The sequence below is a fragment of the Perognathus longimembris genome, chromosome 1 (genome assembly GCF_023159225.1).
Source record: "Perognathus longimembris pacificus isolate PPM17 chromosome 1, ASM2315922v1, whole genome shotgun sequence".
Taxonomy (NCBI): domain Eukaryota; kingdom Metazoa; phylum Chordata; class Mammalia; order Rodentia; family Heteromyidae; genus Perognathus; species Perognathus longimembris.
In genome coordinates this window covers 142,300,155-142,323,561 of record NC_063161.1, presented here as the reverse complement: position 1 = coordinate 142,323,561, position 23,407 = coordinate 142,300,155, and the positions used below count along the sequence as shown (strand labels likewise).

At 37.2% G+C, this 23,407-nt stretch overlaps 1 protein-coding gene across 1 annotated transcript in view; it reads right to left on the bottom strand.

Moving 5' to 3' along the window:
- The window catches only part of Musk (muscle associated receptor tyrosine kinase), a 96,869-nt gene that overhangs the window by 72,727 nt on the left and 735 nt on the right, over positions 1-23,407 (bottom strand). Inside the window, exons 2-5 of the mRNA XM_048338893.1 lie at positions 14,394-14,520; positions 10,758-10,909; positions 4,388-4,515; positions 2,209-2,350 (exon numbers count right to left, since the gene is read on the bottom strand). Of these exons, the coding sequence (XP_048194850.1) occupies positions 2,209-2,350; positions 4,388-4,515; positions 10,758-10,909; positions 14,394-14,520 (549 nt within the window). The remainder of the gene's footprint in view (positions 1-2,208; positions 2,351-4,387; positions 4,516-10,757; positions 10,910-14,393; positions 14,521-23,407) is intronic.

Here is a 23,407-nt window from a genome sequence, read left to right as displayed (position 1 = left end):
GACAGTGCTCAGGCCCTGAGTCCAAGGCCCAGAAATGGAAAAAAAAATTAAATAGCAAGAGAAACTTTAATTGTGTAACTGGGCTCCAAATAATTGAAATGGATGAGACTAAAGATATAGCATTAATTCTGTGTCATTCTACATAGAGTTCAAGGCAATTCTGAATCTAAGTAGATGCTCAGTGTGTCTGAATATGCTACCATGTTTATTTAATTTCACTGAAAAAAATCGTAGCACTTACATACTAACCTTTTAAGTAGCACTGATAATTATAGCAACTATGCTGACAATAGATCCGTTTTTGTGTCTGTTGGTACTGAGGCTTGAACATCAGGCACTGTCCCTGAGCTATTTTGTTCATGGCTAGCACTCTACCATTTGAGCCACAGCTCCATCTCTGGCTATTTTTGGTGATTACTTGAAGAATTGCACAAACTTTTCCTGCTTGGGCTGGCTTCAAACTGCAATCCTTAGATCTCAGCCTCCTGAGTAGCTAGGATTACAGGCTACTAGCACTCAACAACAGATCCTTTTATATTTGTCAATTTCTAGTGCCACCAGTTTTATTCTTTACCACGAATGGTTAATAGGAATTTTAATGAACAACTGATGCAAAGGTATAATAAAAAGCTGCCTCATTTAGAGGAAAATGTGGGAAATGAGATCATGAAGGCTTATAAGAAAAAGGACACAGGGCTTTTAAGAAATAAAATTCACCTTATAAAAGTCAGTAGAAAACTGCAGGGATGAAACAGAGAGGGTGCAAGAAAATGTAAACTTGGGCAGAAAGCAGAGTGGGATGGATCAAACATTCTGGGGAATCGAAGCCTTTTCTGCTTGACATGTAATCTGTGCTGACATGTGATGATAGTGTATCATTATATCAATTAGATAAAAGAAAAGCGGGGGGAGGTGGCAATTGCTGTAGCCAAGGTTGTTTGAGTCTTTATAAAGACCAGATTCTGCTAAATACTGTCAATCCCTTTCTTCATTAAGTCCAATAAACCCCACACTTTACAAATGAAAACAGTGAGAGCCACAGATATTGAAACTGGGGCTTGAGATAGGAAAAATTGGGGGAGGATTTTGTTCTCAGATTATGTAACAAGTATAGGTTTGTTGATAATTTCTTTTTTAAAGTAAAATAGGAAAAATTTTATGAACAAGTGAGTAAAACAGAGTTATTTGAATTCTGATTCCTCAACAATACTTCACATCAAATTATTGAATTAATTGACTAAGACTTTTTTTTTGGCCAGTCCTGGGCCTTGGACTCAGGGCCTGAGCACTGTCCCTGGCTTCTTCCCGCTCAAGGCTAGCACTCTGCCACTTGAGCCACAGCGCCGCTTCTGGCCGTTTTCTGTATATGTGGTGCTGGGGAATCGAACCTAGGGCCTCGTGTATCCGAGGCAGGCACTCTTGACACTAGGCTATATCCCCAGCCCCTGACTAAGACATTTTGACAATCTATTTGTGTGCGTGTGTGTGCACGCATACCAGCATTAGGGCTTGAACTCAGGGTCTCTCTCTCTTTCTTTTACCTTCCTTTTTTCACTGGAGGAGATGTAGCTCACTTTTTGCTGGTTAATTGGAGATGAGAGTCTCACATATTTGTCTGCCCAGGCTGGCTTTGAACTGAGATCATCAGCTCTCTCGGCCTCCTGGAATAGCTAGGATTATAGGTAGAAGCCACTGATACCCAGCCTAGAGCCATTTTTCTTATATAATCTTTTATTCGCACTAAGTTGTAGAAGGGTGCTTTGTTTTTGTATTTCTGTTTATGTACATAATGTATCTTGATCCAAGTGCCCTCTCTTGTTATATGTTTTTAATGCGTCATTTCAGTTTACTCCTTTCCTTATGACAGAACACAACTTGGAAAATAATACTATTTTTCTTCCCTATATTTTAAAAAATATACTCCTGCATGCTGAAAACAGATAAAATTGTTTCACATTTCCAAATGAGGGTTAATTATCCAAGCCAGGAAGAAGTTCTAAAGTACTGGTCTATTGTTTTAGTATTAAAATAAATTTAGTGTGAGATGGTAAAAACTATCAGTGGTTGTGGGCAACAGAGAGAGTATGACTTTTTATGCTAATGGAGATATCTTTCCTTAACACTTCTTTTCTCAGGCCACAGGGGAGCCTTCCCCATAAACAGCAAGGCCCCTGATCACATGAACTAGGAAAGCACACAGCTTCTTACCCTCAACTTCCAGTTTCACCAGTTTGGAATATGCTGTCCCCAGGCTGTTTTTTGCCACACATCGGTACTGTCCTGCATCTTCTTTCTGCACATTGTGAATCCTTAAACTCCCAGATTCAAGAACTGCGATGCGGGAATTCTCCTGCCAGAGACAGGAATATGCATTGGAGAACATATGTGACAGAGGATACATTTGCCATAGCTCATCATGTCATCACCATTACTGTTAATCAAAACAGTAAACTTGGTTTGGTTGAGCCTTTGTTATATCTAACATACAATATTGAGATGGTGAGAGATTGCCTAAATTAATTAGCACAAGGATCTCATGAGATAATATTTCTTTGTGTGGAGGTGTGCCAGTTCTGGAGCTTGAACTCGGGGCTTGGGTGCTGTCATTGATCTTGTTTTGTTCAAGGTTAGTGCTCTACCACTTCAGCCACACCTCCACTTTCAGTTTTTGGTAGTTTATTGGAGATAAGAATCTCATGGACTTTGCTGCCTGGCTGGCTTCAAACCTTTGCCCTCAGATCTCAACCTCCTGAGTAGCTAGGATTATAGACATGAGCCACCAGAATCGAAGCAAGATAATATTGCTTTTTTTTTTTTTTAGAATTAGATTAACACTTTTATTACTTCTACTCAATGGGGATATTCCTTTTATGTCTTTTCTTCCCTCATCTGTTCCGGATCTCTTCTCTCTCCCTCTGATAATATTGCTTTTTAAAAATATTTTCTTATGAGAATAGGAGTGCTATCTTAACTTCTTAAAAAGTCATGTCCTATTCTATTTAATTACAAGCACTGCTTTTATGGGCTGAGCATGGACCTCAGTGGTAAAGCATATTCTTAGCATACAGAAGACCTTGGGTCAATTCCCAGAAACAAATGAATAAACAAAAACCTAAACAACAAATCACCCCCAAGAAAACCAAACTAATCCAAATCTCAAAATTCCACCAGACAAAAAAATACTTAAATAATAGAAGCATTGTTTTAAACTACTATACTTACTGTGTACCTCATATAGCATCCTTAGGAGAATACCTTTCCTTTAAAATCTTGGAAAATTCCACAAATAATATGAAAATTACTCTTTGGAGTTAAATTATGACTATGTTTTTCCTTTTTTTTTTTCCCAATCCTGGGCCATGGACTCAGGGTCTGAGCACTGTCCCTGGCTTCTCTTTGCCCAAGGCTAGCAGCGCCACTTCTGGCCGTTTTCTGTATGTGGTCCTGGGGAATCAAACCCAGGGCTTCATGTATACGAGTCAGGCACTCTTGCCACTAGGCCATGTTTCCAGCCCCTATGTTTTTTTTTTTTTAAGAATTAAAATTCAGGAATATATAGAGAGCCTGTTTTTGAGGTTGTTGTTTGTTTTAAACTCCAGTTGTGCTTTCACCTGGCTTTATTGCTCAAGGCTGTCACTCTACCACTTGAGCCCTAAGTTTACCTCTGGCTTTTTGCTAGTAAATTGGAGATAAGAATCTCTTGGAGTTACCTGTCTGGGCTGGCTTTGAACCCAGATCCTCAGATCTCAGCCTTTGGAGTAGCTAGGATTACAGGCATATAGGAAATGTAATGAAACTTATAACAAAAGAAAAATTAGAGAACTGTGCACAATATGATTAAAAAATGAATGCCATTTACTTTACTTTAAATAAAACAACTCTAATCAGCTTTATAGTTTTTTTTTCCAGTTAATTGACATTTCCCATGGAATGTGCTGGGCATGATAGGATGGAAATGGAGGCACTTTTCTTATTTTTAGGTCAGTCACAATGGGAAGAGGCAGTCATGTTGCAGTATAATAATTAGTTCGAAAGAGTGGAGATAAAACACGAAGTTTCATCTGCTTTACCCTCTAAGTTTCAAATATTGGATGTTAACAAGATTCAACCAACCAACCAACAAAAATAGAGACTTGCTTTACTTTGGTTTTGCTTTCTTTTTCATTTTAACGCTGCTCATTTCCATACCCCCCACCCCCAGCCAGTGTCAACTGGAATGGTAGAGAGTTCACATGAATGAAAATTGAAATATATGTAGGTTTGGTTTAAATCTATGGAAGGACATTTATATTGAAAGTTTGTAAGCATGTAATTTGAGTGTTGAAGAGATGTCTGTATTTTAAGGTATGTCTTATATACACTTTTGATACAGTGATCACTTACTTACCCTGAGAGTACTGTCTCCCTTGATCCAGGATACTGCTGGTTTAGGGTTACCCATGGTTGTACACGGTAGAACTGCCTTCAACCCTTCTATGATCTTTACATTTATAGGAGGGCGAGTTATTTTAGGTTCTACAGGAAAGTGGAAATTCAGAATTAAAAAAGGTATTATGTCTGAAGTGAAGTTAGAGTTTTACCTTCCAGCTAATTCTAAACATTCAATTTAGAAATCATTTTAGGCCTGTTACAAAATCCATCAAATACTACATCAAATTCTCACTGTATACAATACAAAATTGATTTTTAAAGTTTTCTAAGCAATGTGAACTTATTTCTAAAATATAAGAAATAGGATGCTCCCCTCCCCCAGCATATACCCACATCAGTGGACTCCCAAGGATGAAAGTAGATAAAGAAGGGATGAGAAAAGAAGTCTTTCCTTCTCTGATGAGGAAATGAGAATGGCCAGGAGACATATGAAAAAATGCTCTACATCACTGGCCATAAAAGAAATGCAAATCAAAACAACATTGAGATTCTATCTCACCCCAGTAAGAATGTCATATATCAAGAAAACTAACAATAACAATTGTTGGAGGGGATGTGGCCAAAAGGGAACCCTACTTCATTGTTGGTGGGAATGTAATCTGGTTCAGCCACTCTGGCAAGCAGTATGGAGATTCCTCAGAAGGCTAAACATAGAACTCCTCTATGACGCAGCAGCCCTACTTTTGGGTATCTATCCAAAAGACCACAAACAAAATCACAGTAATGCCACCAGCACAACAATGTTCATCGCAGCACAATTTGTCATAGTGAGAATCTGGAACCAACCCAGATGTCCCTCAGTAGACGATTGGATCAGGAAAATGTGGTACATATACACAATGGAATTTTATGCCTCTATCAGAAAGAATGACATTGTCCCATTTGTAAGGAAATGGAAGGACTTGGAAAAAGTTATACTAAGTGAAGTGAGCCAGACCCAAAGAAACATGGACTCTATGGTCTCCCTTATTGGGAATAATTAGTACAGGTTTAGGCAAGTCATAGCAGAGCATCACAAGGCCCAATAGCTATACCCTTATGAACACATAAGATGATGCTAAGTGAAATGAACTCCATGTTATGGAGACAATTGTTATATCACAGTTGTAACTACTTTCAACGTCCCATGTGTATCTGTAGCTTCTATTATTGATGATGTTCTTGTATCACCTTCCTGTGGTTGTACCTACACTATCTCTGTAATCTTACCTGAGTATATTGGAAACCGTGTATACTGGTATTGGAACTAGGAAATTGAAAGGGAATACCAAAATTGAGAGACACAGGGTAAAAAAAGACAAACAACTACAAAAGCAATACTTGCAAAACTGTTTGGTGTAGTGAACTGAACACCTCAGGGGGGGGAAAGGGTAAGGGGGAGGGGGGAGGGGGTATGAGGGACAAGGTAACAAACAGTACAAGAAATGTATCCAATGCCTAACGTATGAAACTGTAACCTCTCTGTACATCCGTTTGATAATAAAAATTTGAAAAAAAAAAAAGAAAAGAAGTCTTTCATATATAATCAAGATCAAGCTTACTAGGGCTCGAAATAAAATGAAATCATTCAAATCAATGCAGCCCTATAAACCGGTGAAATGTATCTAACTGTACTTCATCCCCCCAGAATCAAGCCTTTAGTATTTAACAAGTGAGCCCATCCTACCCTCTTTACTTGTCCTCACCTGTTTCCTCATGATAGCTATTAAGCCAATCCTCCATCAAAACTCTATATTCCCACCAGGTCCCCATACTAATTAATTGAAGATTCAGTTATACTTAGATCAAACAATGTAAGAGTAACACACATTTTTTTAAAAAACCACAAAAGAAAAGAACCAAAATAAAATAAGAATTCATTATGAAGGTAGAAGAATGTTTCTTTTTTTTTAAAATTTAACTTAAAAATTTAATTTAGCCAATTTAAGAAAAGAACATCTTACGAAAAGCAGTCAAAGACAACATGACAAAAGTATATACAAAAGGAAAAAGCCAATGAATAAATGGATAAAATCAAGTTAACACTTGTTAAGATTATCACATGCTGAATATTCTCTACCTACTTGAGCTAATACATTGATTATTCACATGACCAATTTTATGAGGTAGATATTACTTAAGGAGACTCAAGCACACAATGCTTAAGTAACTTGCTTTAAACCTATAAGGTCATAAATGTCAAAAGCTAGAGTTGAGACATGTTAATTATCTCTAAAAAATACACTTTCAATCACTAAGTGATAATTTCCTTCAAGAAGAAATGAGAGTCAATAAGTTTATCTAAAGTGCTTTGATCACTAGCAATTGAAGGATTATAAATCAAGGAAAATACGAAATTATTTCCAATTAGGCTACAATTTGAAAAAATGATATAATTCAATACTGACAATGTTGGCCTAATGTTTCGTATAGGGAATTGCTACTGTACCCTAAATACTTTAGCTAATCACGAAATGACAAAATGTGGGGAGAATAATAGTAATTTTCCAAATTAATTACCTATTTGTATGCTTTCAATGAATACAAGTTTGTCCTTTTTTCTTCTATCCTACTTTTATTATTTATTAAAAAGGTATTATGTTTGTTTAATTGTTAGAACAATGGGCCTCTAAAGAGCCATAAGTACAGATAATGGTACTGTGCAGATAACACTTTCAAAAACTGCTAAAGGGGCCAGCCACAGTGATCAGGCCCATAATCCTAACTACTTTAAAGGTAAAGATCTGATGGATTGTTCTTCAAGCTCAACCTAGGCAGAACTCCATCATACCTGTCATCCCAGCTACACAAGAAGCTTTAATAAGAGGGTAACTGTTCAGGCTGGCCTAGGCAAAATGTTAAATCTTTGTTGAAAAAAATAGAAGCACAAAAGGCAAAAAGCATAGTTCAAGCAGTAGAGTGCCTGCCTAGGAAACACAAGGCTGTAAGTTCAAACCTCAATATGGCCAAAAAATAAAAAAATAAAAAGCCAAACACCTGATGATGAAACTATTAATTAATATAAACTTCCTCTAATAAAATAAAATGATAAATTAGAAGCTTTTGAAAAGCATATGTCTCTCAAACCTAAGAATTATTTCCCAGAGACATAATCAGAATCACCTAAATAATAGAAAATAGTCACTTAAACATTAAGCATTACAGTGTTGAAGAACACTGAAAATAACAAGAAGTCCAAAATTGTGTGTGTGTGGTGTAGCTATTAAAGAATATTGAAAAATTAATATCGGCATGAAAAAATTAACTATAATAGGAAGTGAACTTATGAGAAGATAAAGCTGTATTGAACGGCTCATATAACCTTTCACACAGAGCTATTTTTTCAGAAGAAAAGAGAGAGAAAAAAGACACAAAGTATTCTCTGAAGTATATAAGCTATTAAGCAGTACTTTGGGGGATGACTTAGTAACAGTTTATATCTTTAGCTCTTAACTATTTTATTTGTATTTTTTTCAATGAACAGGTATATCTCCTAATAATTTTTCATTAAATTTGATTCAGGTGACCAAAAAGGTATTCTAGTAATAAATTATGCTGAATGGCTAATGTTATTGGCTAGCATATATGTTACTATTCACATTTATCATTAAAAAATGGTTTCAACATCCTAAAGCAGTGAAAGGAATATTATAAATCTTTTTTTTTTTTAGTTTTTATTATAAAACTGATGTACAGAGAGGTTACAGTTTCATATGTTAGGCATTGGATACTTTTCTTGTACTGTTTTGTTACCTTGTCCCTCATACCCCCCTCTCCCCTCCCCCTTTCCCCCCCTGTGGTGTTCAGTTCACTTACACCAAACAGTTTTGCAAGTATTGCTTTTGTTGTTGTTTCTCTTATTTTACCCTTTGTCTCTCAATTTTGATCAAACAATGTAAGAGTAACACACATTTTTTTAAAAAACCACAAAAGAACCAAAATAAAATAAGAATTCATTATGAAGGTAGAAGAATGTTTCTTAAAAAAAAACATTAGTGTTATTCTGAGAGAAGCTTCAGTGAATAGAGAATCATACATAAAGTAGAATTTGTTATGAAAAATAATGAACAGTCAGAATAAAAGTAATTCCTAGAAATTAAAAATACAGTATTTGCCAGGTACCACTGGCTCATGCCTGTAATAGTAGCTAATTGGAAGCCTGAGATCAGGAGAATTGTGGTTTGAGGTTAGCCTGGACAGAAAAGTCCACACTATTTCCATCTTGATGGAGGGAGCTGGATGTGGTGGTACACTCTTCTTATTTCACTACAGTGGGAAACAAAACCTACAATGCAGTCCGTGTGTACCCAGGCAGGATGCAAGATGCTGTCTCAAAAATAATCAGTGCAAAACAGAGCAGGAGATGTGACTAGTTGACAGAGTCCCTGTCTAGCAAGCCATGAGGCCCTAACTTCAAACCCTAGACCCATTAAAAATATTTTAAGATTAAAAATTGGATGATATGGTCATACAGAAGGCCAAATTCATGAAATGAATGGAAAAGCTAGAAACCTTCAAGTAGGGAGACCATAAATAGATGTAGAAAATAGGGATAAAAAATTAACGTAAAAAATAATTGAAAATAGTTGTGTTTCTTGTTGAGAGTTTAAGAATAAGAGATCAGAAAGACTGAAAAGAGAAATTAATAACAAAAAATCCCATCTGTTTCTAGATTTTTAAAAAAACATTAAAAGCTTTATAGGTTAAATCAAAGAAGTTCTAAACATATTCCTGACTATTTCTAAAATGTATGAATTCTAGAAATAAAAGCAAAAATCCTCCAATTTTTCAAAAATATTAAGAGATAAAAAAGGGGGGGGAAACTTCTCATCTGCAGCATAGGATGTCACATGGCAATATAGAATTTTCTACCAAACCCCAGGGAAAACATATTTTAAACTCCAACTCTGCATCTAGAAAGATGCTTGAAAGGAAAAGCAGAATGAAAACTTTCAGCCACGCAAAGACTCAAAAATTATCCTAGATGCTCACGGTGAATTTTTATACTTATTGGTTTCCTCCAGCAAAATGATGACAACAAAAAAGGAAGAAATAGTGGTGAAGGCCCAGGTAGTCCACCTGTGTGTATGGTGGGAATATGTTCATTTGTGCAATTTCCGTGATTAGTGTAAGAGGTGAAAGGATGAAAGGAAGCCTTAGCACAAGTTCCGCAGTTTGCAAGCCACAGATAAATGTCTCCTGGAGGTCGTGAGATTCAAGAGTGTTAATGTTAGGTAATAAACTAGATGGAGGAGAGCATTAAGTATGAATGGAAATCAAATCCCACTTGGTATGGGGTGGGGGTCAGTGGAAAGAAGAAAGAGAAATGAAGGACAAGACAATGGAGAAGTCAGGGTAGTACAATGTGATTACAATGTACAATGTACAATGTACAATGTGAGTGGTGGTATGTCATAGCAGGAGGAAAATGGGAGATTCAGATCCTGTTCTTACCTGAGAACAAGACAATAAGCATTTACTTAAAGATAGTCATGAGTCATGAATGTGGGAAACTGTTTACCTCATCCAACAAGGCTGCTCACTGAAGTGTCCATAATTAGAGTGACTTAATGGACATGACGATTTTAAATACAGTCCATCTCCAATGGGTAACAAAGTCAGGAATGGAGCTGTTGCTTAGCTGATAGTGAATTTGTGTCAATCAGAGTTGTAAAGATGAAGTAGCTTGTGATTCTGTTTCGTGGCTCTTAAAATCCTTTAGGATGGTGGCAGGACAAGAGGACAGAAAGATAATGAGTCCGTAATTTGAGTCATTGATAAACCTGGAGGAGTATCTAGGAATGAGTAGATGACACAATGAACAGATAGAAAAAAAGAGAATGATCCGGAGGGTATAAGTCCTCATGAAAGGAAAGGTTTTATGTAGGAATACAAGTAGAATGACTTAAAAGCAGAAATTAGCATGGAGGGCTAGGAAATTAGCCATCAGCGCTTGTAGGCATGAGATGGAGAAACTGTACATTCCCTATGCAAGCATAAATCAAGTTTGAAATAAGGGAAAAGGGAAGAAGTACATGTAAAGAAGTTGCGTATTCAAAGAGTGTTTGATTTTAATGGAATTATATATTTATTTCAAATGCCTGGTAAAGATTTTTAGAAGGATGGATACAGAAATAAAGAAATAATGTAAAAGCAAGAAAATGGGAGAGAACAGGGACCCGATACAGAAGGCAGGAATGAGAAGTGTGGAATTAACTCTGCTGAAGGTTGTGGTTTCACTTGAACTTGACTTGGTATTGAGACTCCAGGTAGGAGTGAAACTCTTTTTTCAGATTGTACTGAGGCAACTTTAAAATCCACACTTTAAAATCCTCTTTTGCACTCACTCATCTTCACTTGCAGGGCCCCACAGCTCTCTGCAGCTCCCCCCACGCCATTGTTGGCTATGCAGCAGTAAATGCCGTCATCGCTGTCTTCCACACTCAGGATGGTGAGCAGCTGCCCGTTCTCCCGAATGCTGTACCGGGTGTCAAAGAGCCTGCAGGTCACAGGGCAAAATGGTAGATTAGCGCATCACTGTGATTCTTTGGCTTTGATTGACTGATCAATCAATGGTTTGTCAATGAGAAATTGTAAAAACAAACAAACAAAAAAAACCAAACAGAAAAAGAGAGAGAAGAAATTTGAATGAGTTCTGAATAATAATAATAATAATAATAATAACAGTCTTACTTGGCACGGTGACATAAAACTACGTTGTATCTAATCTTTCCTGGACTATAATTATCAAAGCATTACCAAACCCTACAAAAATGCTTTGGAAGGGTGTGCAAAGACCAAGTATATATTCTATTTTACTTAGGAAAGTGTATCAGAACCAACTCTTCTCCCATGATTACTGGGAGGAAACAGCTTGAAAATGAACGATGGTATATGTATAGGATGCGAAGGAAGTGAATTATGTATAGGAGCAGCTGTAAGTTGAATGGTCATTCTTTCATTAAACCAATACTTAATGAATATCTAGCGAGTGGCAGGCAGAGCCTGGTTACTGAGATATGAGGAATTAAAACAGCTTCATATTGTAAAAATGTATAAATGTATGAAACACACCCATAATAATTACATGCAAACTTTCCATTGAGAATGTAATTAGGACAACAGTAAGAAACTTGAGGCAAATCATCAAGATTAAAATAACCTTTTTGTTGTTGCTGTTGTTTGGAGTTTGTCAAGGAACAGGTTTTTTGCAACAAAGGTGTGTGTCAAGGAGAATGACCATGCTCAAAAGTTCATGTCTTTATAGCCAGACCCCATGAATATGTGACCTTCCATGACAGGAGGGATTTTGCACATTAGAACTTGTAAAGTGAGGTATTCTGAATCGATTTATCTATATAAATACAATGTAATAATAAGTGTTTTTTAAAGATGGCAGAGGGAGGAATGTAGGTGTTACAATGGAGGTATGGGTCAGAGAGAGAGAGTGTTGCTAGTTTTATAATGGAAGGAAGGGACAAAGGACATAAATGTGTTCCTAAAAATTGGATAAAGGATGAAATTAAATTCTCCCCTATAGCTTTCAGAGGAAATTCAGCTTTACCAACACTTTGATTTTTGACCTAATAAAATTATTTTATACTCACAATCTTCAGAATGTTAAGATAATTTTTACACTGTTCTAATTCACTAAATTTGTGTTAACTTGTTATTGCAACAATAGGAAATAAACATAGATTTTTGGTACCTTGGAGGGGTGCTATTGCTACTACAAGTACATGAACAGGGAGATGTGGCTTTGTAACTGGGGAATAAGTAGAACTGGAAGAATTTCAAAATGTGAAATACCATAAAGCTTATATATATATATATATATATGTGTGTGTGTGTGTGTGTATATATATATATATATATATATACTATATATATATGCAATGATTCTGCTACTGAGGGCTCAGAAGGAAGTGAGAAGAGTGGCAGGAAAAATCTAACTCATCTTGTACAATACCTAAATTATTGTGAACTGTTAGTACAAATATGAATGTTAAAAGCAAGCAAGCAAGAAACGGATCCTTGCTTGGGAATTCCTAAACAGAGAGCTTAACTAAAAGTCACTAAAAACTATTTCAAATATTTTAATTTGCTCAGTCAAGTCTTCCTGAGACAGCTTGCTGATAAAGTGCTTGAAATCTATATCACAAAGCAGTTTCTCATAGCACAGGGTCATTTTCCTACATTAGAACAAGTATCATAGAAAGAAACATGAAATTTCAATTCGAGGTCATAGAAAATAAAGATAACTTTTTTTTTCACATCCAAGTTCAAGGACCCTGGAGCCAGTTTAAGCACTTGGTATGGGGCTGGGGATATAGCCTAGTGGCAAGAGTGCCTGCCTCGGATACACGAGGCCCTAGGTTCGATTCCCCAGCACCACATATACAGAAAAACGGCCAGAAGCGGCGCTGTGGCTCAAGTGGCAGAGTGCTAGCCTTGAGCGGGAAGAAGCCAGGGACAGTGCTCAGGCCCTGAGTCCAAGGCCCAGGACTGGCCAAAAAAAAAAAAAAAAAAAAAAGCACTTGGTATGGACTATGCCTCCACCTCAAATCATGTGTTGAAACTTGATCTCCCAAATATGATAGTACTTGAGGGCTGGGCTTAAGAACATGATTAGGTCAAAAGCAGAACAGACTAATATCTCCATAAAGGAAACTGGGGAGATTCACTCATCTCTAGCCTCATCTGAAGACGCAATGGAAAATGGCTACCTCTAAACTAAGAAATGGGTTCTCATCAGAGACTCAGTCTACTGACTTCTTGAAGTTGTGACTTCTCAGCTTCTAGAATCATGAGAAATAGTTTTATTGTATTTATAAGCCACTCTATCTAGAGTATTTTTTCTTAGTAACCTAAATGGACTAAGAACATTCAGTCTTAATGCAAACTACATTGCCTGCTAATATGTCTGTGGTTTATTTTGTTACAGACTTTTTTTTTTGCCAGTCCTGGGGCTTGAACTCAAGGCCTGAGCATTGTCCCTGGCTTCTATTTTTGCTCAAGGCTAGCACTCTACCACTTGAGCCACAGTGCCACTCCTGGTTTTTTCTATATATGTGGTGCTGAGGAATCTAACCCAGGGCTTCATGCATACGAGGTGAGCATTTTACCACGAGGCCATATTGCTAGCCCTTGTTACAAATTTTTAAAAGAGCATTTCTTGATTAAATAATTGTTATAGTAAGAAAAAGAATCTTTAGCTGCTGAATGGGAATTTCATGTTTGAGTGTGTCTCAGTCCGTAGGGAGTGAAAAATGATAATGATAGAGCGATTAGATTCCTAGAAAACACACCTTTTTCTCTGTCTCCTCTGTCTCTGTCTCTCTGTTACTCTGTGTGTGTGTGTGTGTGTGTGTGTGTGTGTGTGTGTGTGTGTGTTCGTGTGTGTGCACTGGACTTGGGACTTAAACTTTGGACCAAGGCACTGTCCCAAAGGCTTTTTGCTCGAGGCTAGTGCTCTACCACTTAAACCACAGTTCTACTTCTGGCTTTTGGTGGTTACTTGAAGAGTCTCACAGACTTTCCTGCACAGGCTGGCTTCAACCACAATCCTCAGATCTCAGCCTGAGTAGCTAGGATTATAGGCATGAGCCATCGGCATTCGGCTCCATTTTTGTAGGATACCGGAGGTGCCAGAGATGAGGTTGGTCCCTATTTACTTGGAGTGTCCAGGAACATGTGCTTGGAGACGTGGGATAGCCTGGTGTCTTGTGGTTATTGTGAAGTGTCTTCTAGGCTCTAATATGGCAACATTTTCATCACATCAGGTAAATTACTGTTTTTCTTTTGGAAATTCTCTTAACTTACTGATATTCAGATTTATATTCCATTTATACAATGGAGAAAGTTATGTTTACATATTTTGGAAGCTGAACTTGAGTATAATGGAAAGCTGCTGTTGCATTTATGTAAAAAATAACATGCCAGGCAGCAGGGACATTCTTTCCAAAATAAAATGCTATACTTACTTAATGAGGATTTTATTTCTGGTCCAAGAAATTTCAGGCTGGGGGTAGGATTCCACGGCACACATGAAAGTAGCCACTTCTTCAACTAAGGCATCCACTGTTTCCAGAGGGGTGGTAATAACCGGTGCTGAAAGGAGAGGAGACATCAGAGAACATTCCAGAATGTTGTTTGTTAACCCTTCCTTAATCATCCAGAAGTTATCACATAGCTGAATGCGAGTTGTATTTCCCCAGAGCAAAAAGATTCCAAAAGGAAAGATTTTATGTAGAGAACTATGTACGTCTCTACTTCCAAATAAGTTACTTGATATCCAAAGAGACGCTTTCAGGAGAGAGAGGTTTAGACTTTATTATACATAAGTAGGAGCAGATCAAGATCTTGTGATGCCTAACATTATATAATTTAAGTGCTTATTTAAAGAAAAAATATAAATATTTCTACATTCACCCCCAATACTAACCAATATGAATATAAATGAGTCTGAAAGAAGCCAGAGTGGAATGGACAGTAATCGCAACAGCTGTTAAGAACCACATTTTCTCACTGTCTATGAAACTATATGTTCATGTGAACACACTGGTAGAGCTCACTGCAGTCTTAGGAGGGGATTCCTGCACATGAGAGGCTCTGAAGCTTGAGCTTCATCAGATTCATAGAGAATTGAAGTCTGCCTATTAGGGGGCTACAAAGAGACTCAATCATAAAAGGACAAATAGCCAAATTTAAAATAAAGGGCAAAGAATCCAAATAGGCATTTCTCCAAAGAGGATATAAAGACGGCCAACCAACAAAAAGAAGTTCAACATCATACATCAGTAAGGAAATGCAAACCCAAACCATAAGATACCACTTCATACCAGGTTAGGATGGGTATAAAGAAAAGTAATAAATGTTGCTAAGAACGTAGGAGAGACTGGAAATGGCCAGTGGGGTATAAGGGGGAGGGGGTCACGGAGGAGGAATGGTGCAGCTACTGTGGAAAAGATTCCATTGGTTCCTTAAAAAAAGGGATAGAGGTCAATCTGACTAAAGGATAATTGTGTCGGTGTGAGTGTGTGCACGCACGTGTGAGTGCACGGCAATATTGAAACCCCATTGTACAGTTAATATACACTAAGAGAGAATAAAAGCTTGTATATGATCTAAGGCAAGTAAATAAAATTGTACATCATATTAATCCCACAGTTCCTAATTCCTGTACTTTATTAGCTAACTTCCCTGGGGATAGTGAGTACTATATAGTTCTGGATACACAGGCCATTTTCTTTTGCAGCCCACTGAATTCTGGGACCCAAGAGCTATTTGCCATCAAATGGGAGGACCCAGAGATACATTAAAAAATCTCTTTGTGATTTTGGAAAAAATCCTGAGCAAAGGCTTTAGAGAACTAAGAGTTTAAAAATGGAACCTTGTTATAATATATAAATAATACATTTATTGCAAGCCCTTCTAAGGGGTCTCAGATAAATAACTAAACAGCAAAGTTTTTTTCTTTTTTGGCTGAAGAGGGCTATCAGGTCTCCAAGGAAAATACATAAGCATCCAAATAAATGGTGAAATATTTGGTTTGATATATGCCAAGGACAGTATACCCTCCACACTACCCCTGAAAGAAACTGGTCATTTGTGATCTAGTTCCTCCCTCCACACATCCCCCCCCCCCAATTAGGAAGCAACTGTGGGGATTCCAGTGTAGGGGATATTTCTGCTGTAAAGATTCCAAATTTTTGGTTCTTTGCAGTGTCCTTTCATGACAGGGTACAAGAACAAGAGACTGATTTATCTGAATGGGATGGGCAATGTAATCAAGCCTTTAATGAACTCAAGAGGCTTGTAATGAATGCCCCTGCATCAGGTGTGCCAGACATAAATAAGTCTCTTGATTTATGTGTGCAGGAAAGGCAAAGGGATCACAGGCAGTATTAAGAAAGGTACTTGCTTACTTCTCTAAACAGATACTGTGTTTTGCTGTTGGCCATTAGATTTAAGGCTTGATCCTTCAATTTGCCTGTTTTTCTAGTGTTGTTTTTTTTTTTTTTTTTTTTTTGGCCAGTCCTGGGCCTTGAACTCAGGGCCTGAGCACTGTCCCTGGCTTCTTCCCGCTCAAGGCTAGCACTCTGCCACTTGAGCCACAGCGCCACTTCTGGCCATTTCCTGTATATGTGGTGCTGGGGAATCGAACCCAGGGCCTCATGTATACAAGGCAAACACTCTTGCCACTAGGCCATATCCCCAGCCCCTCAATTTGCCTGTTAAAGAGGCAGAAAAAGTAACCAAAGAGCAGCTACTGACACTGTGGACTCCACATCAAGTTTCTAAAGTTATGGGAACAAAAGGCCATCATTAAATGGGCAGGTGGGCCAAATATTACTTGTTACCATACCATGCTTAGTTGCTAGATTCTCCACTGCAACCGCAAGCCCTAATCTGACACTAAACCGTGCAAGATCTTAACACAGCCACTCTATTTCAGATCTGATAAGAGATTTTAATCCATGACTGACCAGGTATACTCAAGCAGAAAAGACTTGCAGAGTGAGCCCTTGCCAGGTGCTCATTTAGAAACAGAACCCAGATTGTGTTACTGTACCCTGCTCTGTAGGTTACATTCAACTTGCTAATACTATCTTCCCTTAGAATCTATCCCAGATAAATAATCTCACATACAGTAGAGCACATAGATGACTTTCACTGCACTAAAAGTTAATTGTACTAAATTATACTGGTTGTAATAGAAAATAAGAGGAAAGTTAGGCACTATGTCTGCTGGAATTGCCTTGTACTGATCTGCAAGAGACAGTGTTTATTTTTTTCATAAATGCTGTGAGATTATTAAATATAGGTGATATGAAAATAAAATCATATAAATTTATTATTAAATAAGTTCTCTTAGAAACTAAGCCAGGCGTGGTGGCATACACTGTAATCTCAGTTACTCAGAGATAAGAAGGTCACACGTTTGAGGTCAGCAAAGGCAGTAGCAAGACCCTTCATCACAAACAAAATAAAAATCAGAAGACTATAGAGTCCATGTTTCTTTGGGTCTGGCTCACTTCACTTAGTATAATTTTTTCCAAGTCCTCCCATTTCCTTACGAATGTCATTCTTTCTGATAGTGGCATAAAATTCCATTGTGTGTATGTACTACATTTTCTTGATCCATTCGTCTACTGAGGGGCATCTGGGTTGGTTCCATATTTTAGCTATGACAAATTGTGCTGCGATGAACATTGTTGTGCTGGTGGCTTTAGTGTCTTCTTGTTTGTGGTCTCCCTCATAGGGAATAATTAGCACAGGTTTAGGCTAGTCACAGCAGAGGATCACAAAAGCCCAATAGCTATGCCCTTATGAACACATAAGATGACGCTAAGTGAAATGAACTCCATATTACAGAAAAGTCTGTTATATCACTATTGTAATTATTTTCAACATGAGATGTGAAACCGTAGCTTCTATTGTTGATGATCCTCTTATATCCCCTGCCTGTGGTTGTACCTGCACTATCACTGTATCTTATCTGAGTACATTGGAAACTGTGTATACTGGTATTAGAACTAGGAAAGTGAAAGGGAATACCAAAATTGAGAGACACAGGATAAAAAGACAAATGACTACAAAAGCAATACTTGCAAAACTGTTTGGTGTAAACCAATTGAACAACTCATGGGGGGAGAGGAAAAGGGGTAGGGGAGAGGGGGGAATGAGGGAGGAGGTAACAAACAGCACAAGAAATGTATCCAATGCCTAACGTATGAAACTGTAACCTCTCTGTACATCACTTTGACAATTAAAAAAAAACAGAAATCTGATACAATGAGACATCCATCTTCAAAATATAGAGACACCAATTATATAATATTTTTAAAAATCAGAAGACTGAGATATGGTAGAATTGTTAGAGTGTTTGCCTAGTATGTGCATGGCCCTGGGTTCACAATGCTCAGCACTATCAAATAAAAACAAACACTACAACTAAGAACACTCAAAATGGATCAATTCCTATTTAACCATAGTCTATTATTATCTTTGTGCTCAAGGTCATTTTCATGGAATGTACCTGTATGGTAGCACAGTACATAAAGGATGGTCTGCCTTGCGCTACTTCCTAACTCAATCTTCAGTATTTGTTAGTAGCTTGACATTGCCTGTAGTTATGGTTTCGAGTATTTATACTGTAGAAATCAAGAAAGATAACAAATCAAGGTCTTTTTTTTTCTCAGAGAGGTAGGCATTCTATATATATAAGTACATTGTTATCTAGCCGGACATTATACAAAAACTGCAATTAATGTTTTAAAAATAATTTAATTTACAAAATAAAATTAATTAAAGAATGTGCTTATTCTTATGTGCTAGGTAAAAATGCCCCCCCCCAAAAAAAAAACAAAACAACCAACAGAATCACAGAAGCAATAGTATTTATCCCACTTGCCTGAAGGGTATGTGTATATATTTTTCAAAATAAGTGGTTTGTCCTCCCCCCCCCATAATATTAAGGAATTGCATCCAGGGCCTTGGGCCTGCTAAGCAAGTACTTTATCACCTGAGCTATACAATCCTTTCATGTTTTTGAGATAAGAGCTTGCTACCTCTGACTGGGCTGGCCTCAGTCTTACAAGTTCCCTTCTTATGCCTCTCAAATACCTGGAATCACAAGCATGTATGATCACACCCAATTTTCAAAATAAGTGAGTTTTACAAAAGATAAACATTAGCCAGATGCTGGTAATTTATACCTGTAATCAATCCTAGCTACTCAAGAGGCTGAGACCTAAGGATCATGGTTTGAAGTTATTTAGCCCAGGCAGGAAAGTTGGTGATACTTTTATCTCCAATTAACCACCCAAAATCCAGAAGTAGAGCTGTGACTCTAGTGGTAGAGTACTAGTTTGAGCAAAAAAAAAAGCTCAGGACAGAACCCAGGCCCTAAATTCAAGACCCAGGATGGCCACTGAAACAACAACAACAGAATAACTTACGTAAATATCATATAAGTACAAAGCAATAGAGTGAACTTAAGTGTTTGGGTTCATTTAAAATTCCTACCTCATAATTCTAAGAAAGATTATACTTTGCCATAGTGCTTGCCCACAGGTTAACCATTACTGTTATACCATTATTAATTTTTACAGGCAGAATATAATTAGTTAAATCTGCTTTGCCCATATTGTGAAATTCTCCATACTTGCTCTCAAAATTTTCCTGACACAACCCTATAGTTGCATTTCATGGTATTTGTAGATGTAGCAGATGGTCTCTTGTTTCCTTTCATGCTGCTACTGAACTTGTATCACAGCTGGGGCCTGTGTAAAGCAGAAGGCTCTTTCCCTCTCACTCCAAGGACAACATGGAGAACAAACACAAAAATGAACACTTTTCTAGACCAAAGAGGCTTGAACTAGAGTGCTAGGTGCCTGATGACTGGACACAACATGATACTTCCTTGACATTGCCAGCTTTGGATTGAAAAACTGCTGATAGACATGTCAAAACAACTTAAAACACCAAGACACCAGTATATTTGCTCATTTCTGTCTTACAAAATTAGAGCTGAGACCTTGGAAAATATTAATACATCTCAACATCATGAAGTGTGTGTGTGTGTGTGTGTGTGTGTGTGTGTGTGTGTGCTGGTGCCAGTACTAGGGCTTAACTGAGAGCCTGGGTGCTGTCCCTTAGCTTTTTTGATCATGGCTGGCATTCTACCACATGAGCTTCATCTCTGTGTCCAGCTTTTTTTGTGAGTTAATTGGAGATAAGAGTCCTGTGGACATTTCTGCCCAGGCTGGTTTTGAGCCTTTAGCTTGAAATTTGAAATTTAATCTCAGCCTTTTGAGTAGCTAAGCTTATAGGTATGAGCCCCCATTGCATTTAGTTTTTTTGTTTTTTCTTTTCAGTATGAGAAAACACTTTAGTACTGGGAATATTTCAAATTCCCCAAAGAGAATATTAGATATTGACATATCTTAGGAGAAGATGTAATAAAATGAAAGTTATTTTATTATGATGTTGTTGCAACTTGTAAGGTTTTTTGATAACGACAATAGTGCCTTGTTATTAAGTCCTACAAAAGAACACACTCTTGGCTTCTCCCTCTGGGAATGGCATGAGGCACAGGCAGTTCTGCCCAGCCTATTAGGATTTCAGAAATTGCCTTTGGTGAGGTTAATCTACAGTCTCATAAGCATCCATGTAAAACAGGCTTACACATAATCCAGTGGTGGTTATTAGTTACCAACCGTCCTTAGCAGGGTGCTGCATTATGGTAGGTCTTCATGTTAGGAGGAAACTGAGGCTTACACAGTCTATATGCTTTCCCTAAAGAACATCGGAAAGGTGTTGGAGAGTTGGAAAAAGAAACTTGGTCTCAACATTGTCTTCCAAGCCTTAAATGTTCTTCCTTGTTCTGCTATCCAACCTCCACTTCACAGTGTTTTGCTATATAACCACAGCCTATTTGCCCTGTAGGTCTCTCAATAGCTGCACTGACCTGGGAAAGCACCAATCCTGAAATAATGTGTTTGTCCTCACTAGTTGTATGTACATACAGTACTATTGGGTAAAGGGAACACACTGTTTAGGACAGGGTCACTATAAAGTTTCTATCTCCAACCCTATCTGGATTTTCCATTAGGCCTAGGAAATCCTTGTCATCGTCCCTGAATGGATGCCTTACTTCCAGTTCCCACACTGACACTCAACCCCAATGACCTCAAGTCCTATTTCATTGACGAGTTACTTCACCATTGGAATAAGGTAGAGATAAAAGAAATCCTTAACTTTTCTTTCTTTCTTTTCTTTAAGTTTAGTAATCTCAAAGCAACTGTGTTTCCCTAAACACACAATGAGTAACTCTTACAACACACATCCTCATAAAAACATTCATCCAGAACTTGCTGTCCTGGATTTATTTCACTGGCAGCTGTGTCCTGTACTGACTCAGTCATATGTCAAATCTGTGAATTCTATCCCTGGGTACATATGATTTAAAAGGAAAGGTTACTCAAATATATCTAAAGATAAATCAAATACACTCAAAATACTACCTATATATGGTGGTAAATGGGGTCATTTGGGAAGTAGGATTTCGACAGGTAATTATTTTGCATATTATACAAATTCAGTTGCATGAATTCCAGTGTTCTGTAGAATGTAATATCCTACCATATGCTTCATAGTCCCAATTCAGCAGTAAATGTTAAAAGTGTATAGTTGAAGCACATATCCAATAAAGCCCTGGCTGCTTTCTAGCATGATGGTTTGTAAAGTTATCCTTCTTGTGGTTATAAAATGCATTCATTGTTAAAAGTCTCACTCGTTCAAATGATCCATAACGATGTTGAGTTTCCTCATTGTCTTTAACTATTTAGAGCCTCAGTTAAATTAGAAAGAAGCCAGTAGACTATTAATTCTATAAAGCTGGCTATTGATTTGATTAAGGAAATGATCTGTAGAGAATTAGAGAAGAATCTTCTGGATATTCTTCCAAGCCTTAAATGTCCTTGTTTAAAATTTATTCATTAAAGATACGTTTGTTTATTATGTCATATATTGTCATGCAGGTACCTTGATTTCAATCAGGATACAGTACTTAGGAAAAGGAAGTCATCTGAAAAAACTCTGCTTGTTATTGCATTTTGGCAAACAGAAAATGACTATAAGAATTTAGATGGAGAATTTGCTGTTATTTTTATAATATCCACATGGTTCTTTTCTACCAACATATTCCAAACACTTCAGTGCTTCAAGTTTTATATTGTTTTCATGATCTTATTCACTTCCAGAACTTTCCTATTTATTACACGGGTATTTGTTCTTCTAGGCATGGTGTTTCGGCTTAAGGTTAATATTAAACATATACTGATTTAGATTTTACAATAAACAGAGCAGATTGAGAAGAATTGTTTTAAATTCTAAACCCTAATTACAGAAGCAAGAAAATGATAAGAAACAAAGTTGATTTAATAATCTGATTATTATATTTAAAAGTTAAGATATTTGATATCTTTATTTTAATGTCACAGAATTCTGAAACTTTCAAAGAGAGATAGCATTGCATTTCAATTAGGATTATCATAAAATTTAGACACTGAAAATCGTTTCCTTTTATAATATAAGTTAGGAGTTATTTCCACAGAAATATTTGGTGACTTTTTGTTTGCTTCGTGCATTGAATTCTCATTTGGACTATCAAAATCTACTGTTCTACTAGTAACTTTTAGTCTTTAGCCATGACACTTGTTTGTATGGACATGGCATAGAAAAACACAGATGAGATTTACTAAAATCTAAAGTTCAGAAACATTCAGGTGCTGCCTTAGTGGACATCCGCTGTATGATCAGGAAGTATTAAAATAATCGGAAACCAATGTTAAGTCTTTCTGGCTATTATTAGCTGTTGGAAATGATCTAGATTCTCTTTTATCTGAAGTATCCATTGGAAAGGATACACTACCCGAGGATACACTTCTGCTCAAGTAAAAAGCAAAAAGAAAAGCAAAACCAAAACAAAAGTCTATATAAAGAGATTGGGAGAAAATCACGCCTTATTTGCATGTGAACTTTGACATTATGACTCAAAAATTTTGAATCACACAATCTAAAGATACATTTCCCGTCTACTTACAAACAATACCTTTGCTCACTACCTGTACATACTTTTTAGTACTTCTCTAAAATAATATAAGGGAAAATAATCTGGATGTATCCTAAAACACCAAACCCCTTTCACTCCATTGTGATATATTTCATATGAAGCTCATTAAATGATATCATTCAGGCTACATTCTCAAGATTTCATTAAAAATAAGATTTCAGTGAAGCCCTCGGTCACTTTACGAATCACGTACTTTCCACTCTTCTTGATTTGACACACACTGGTTTTGTAAGACCCTAGCCAGAAACTATATTGCTGTGGACATTCTTGTTACTGCAACAGGTGTTTGTCAGTTTCTTAAGTTGCTTTCCTTTCCCCTGAGGTGGTGTTATTTCCGGTACATTCCAAACGCTCTGA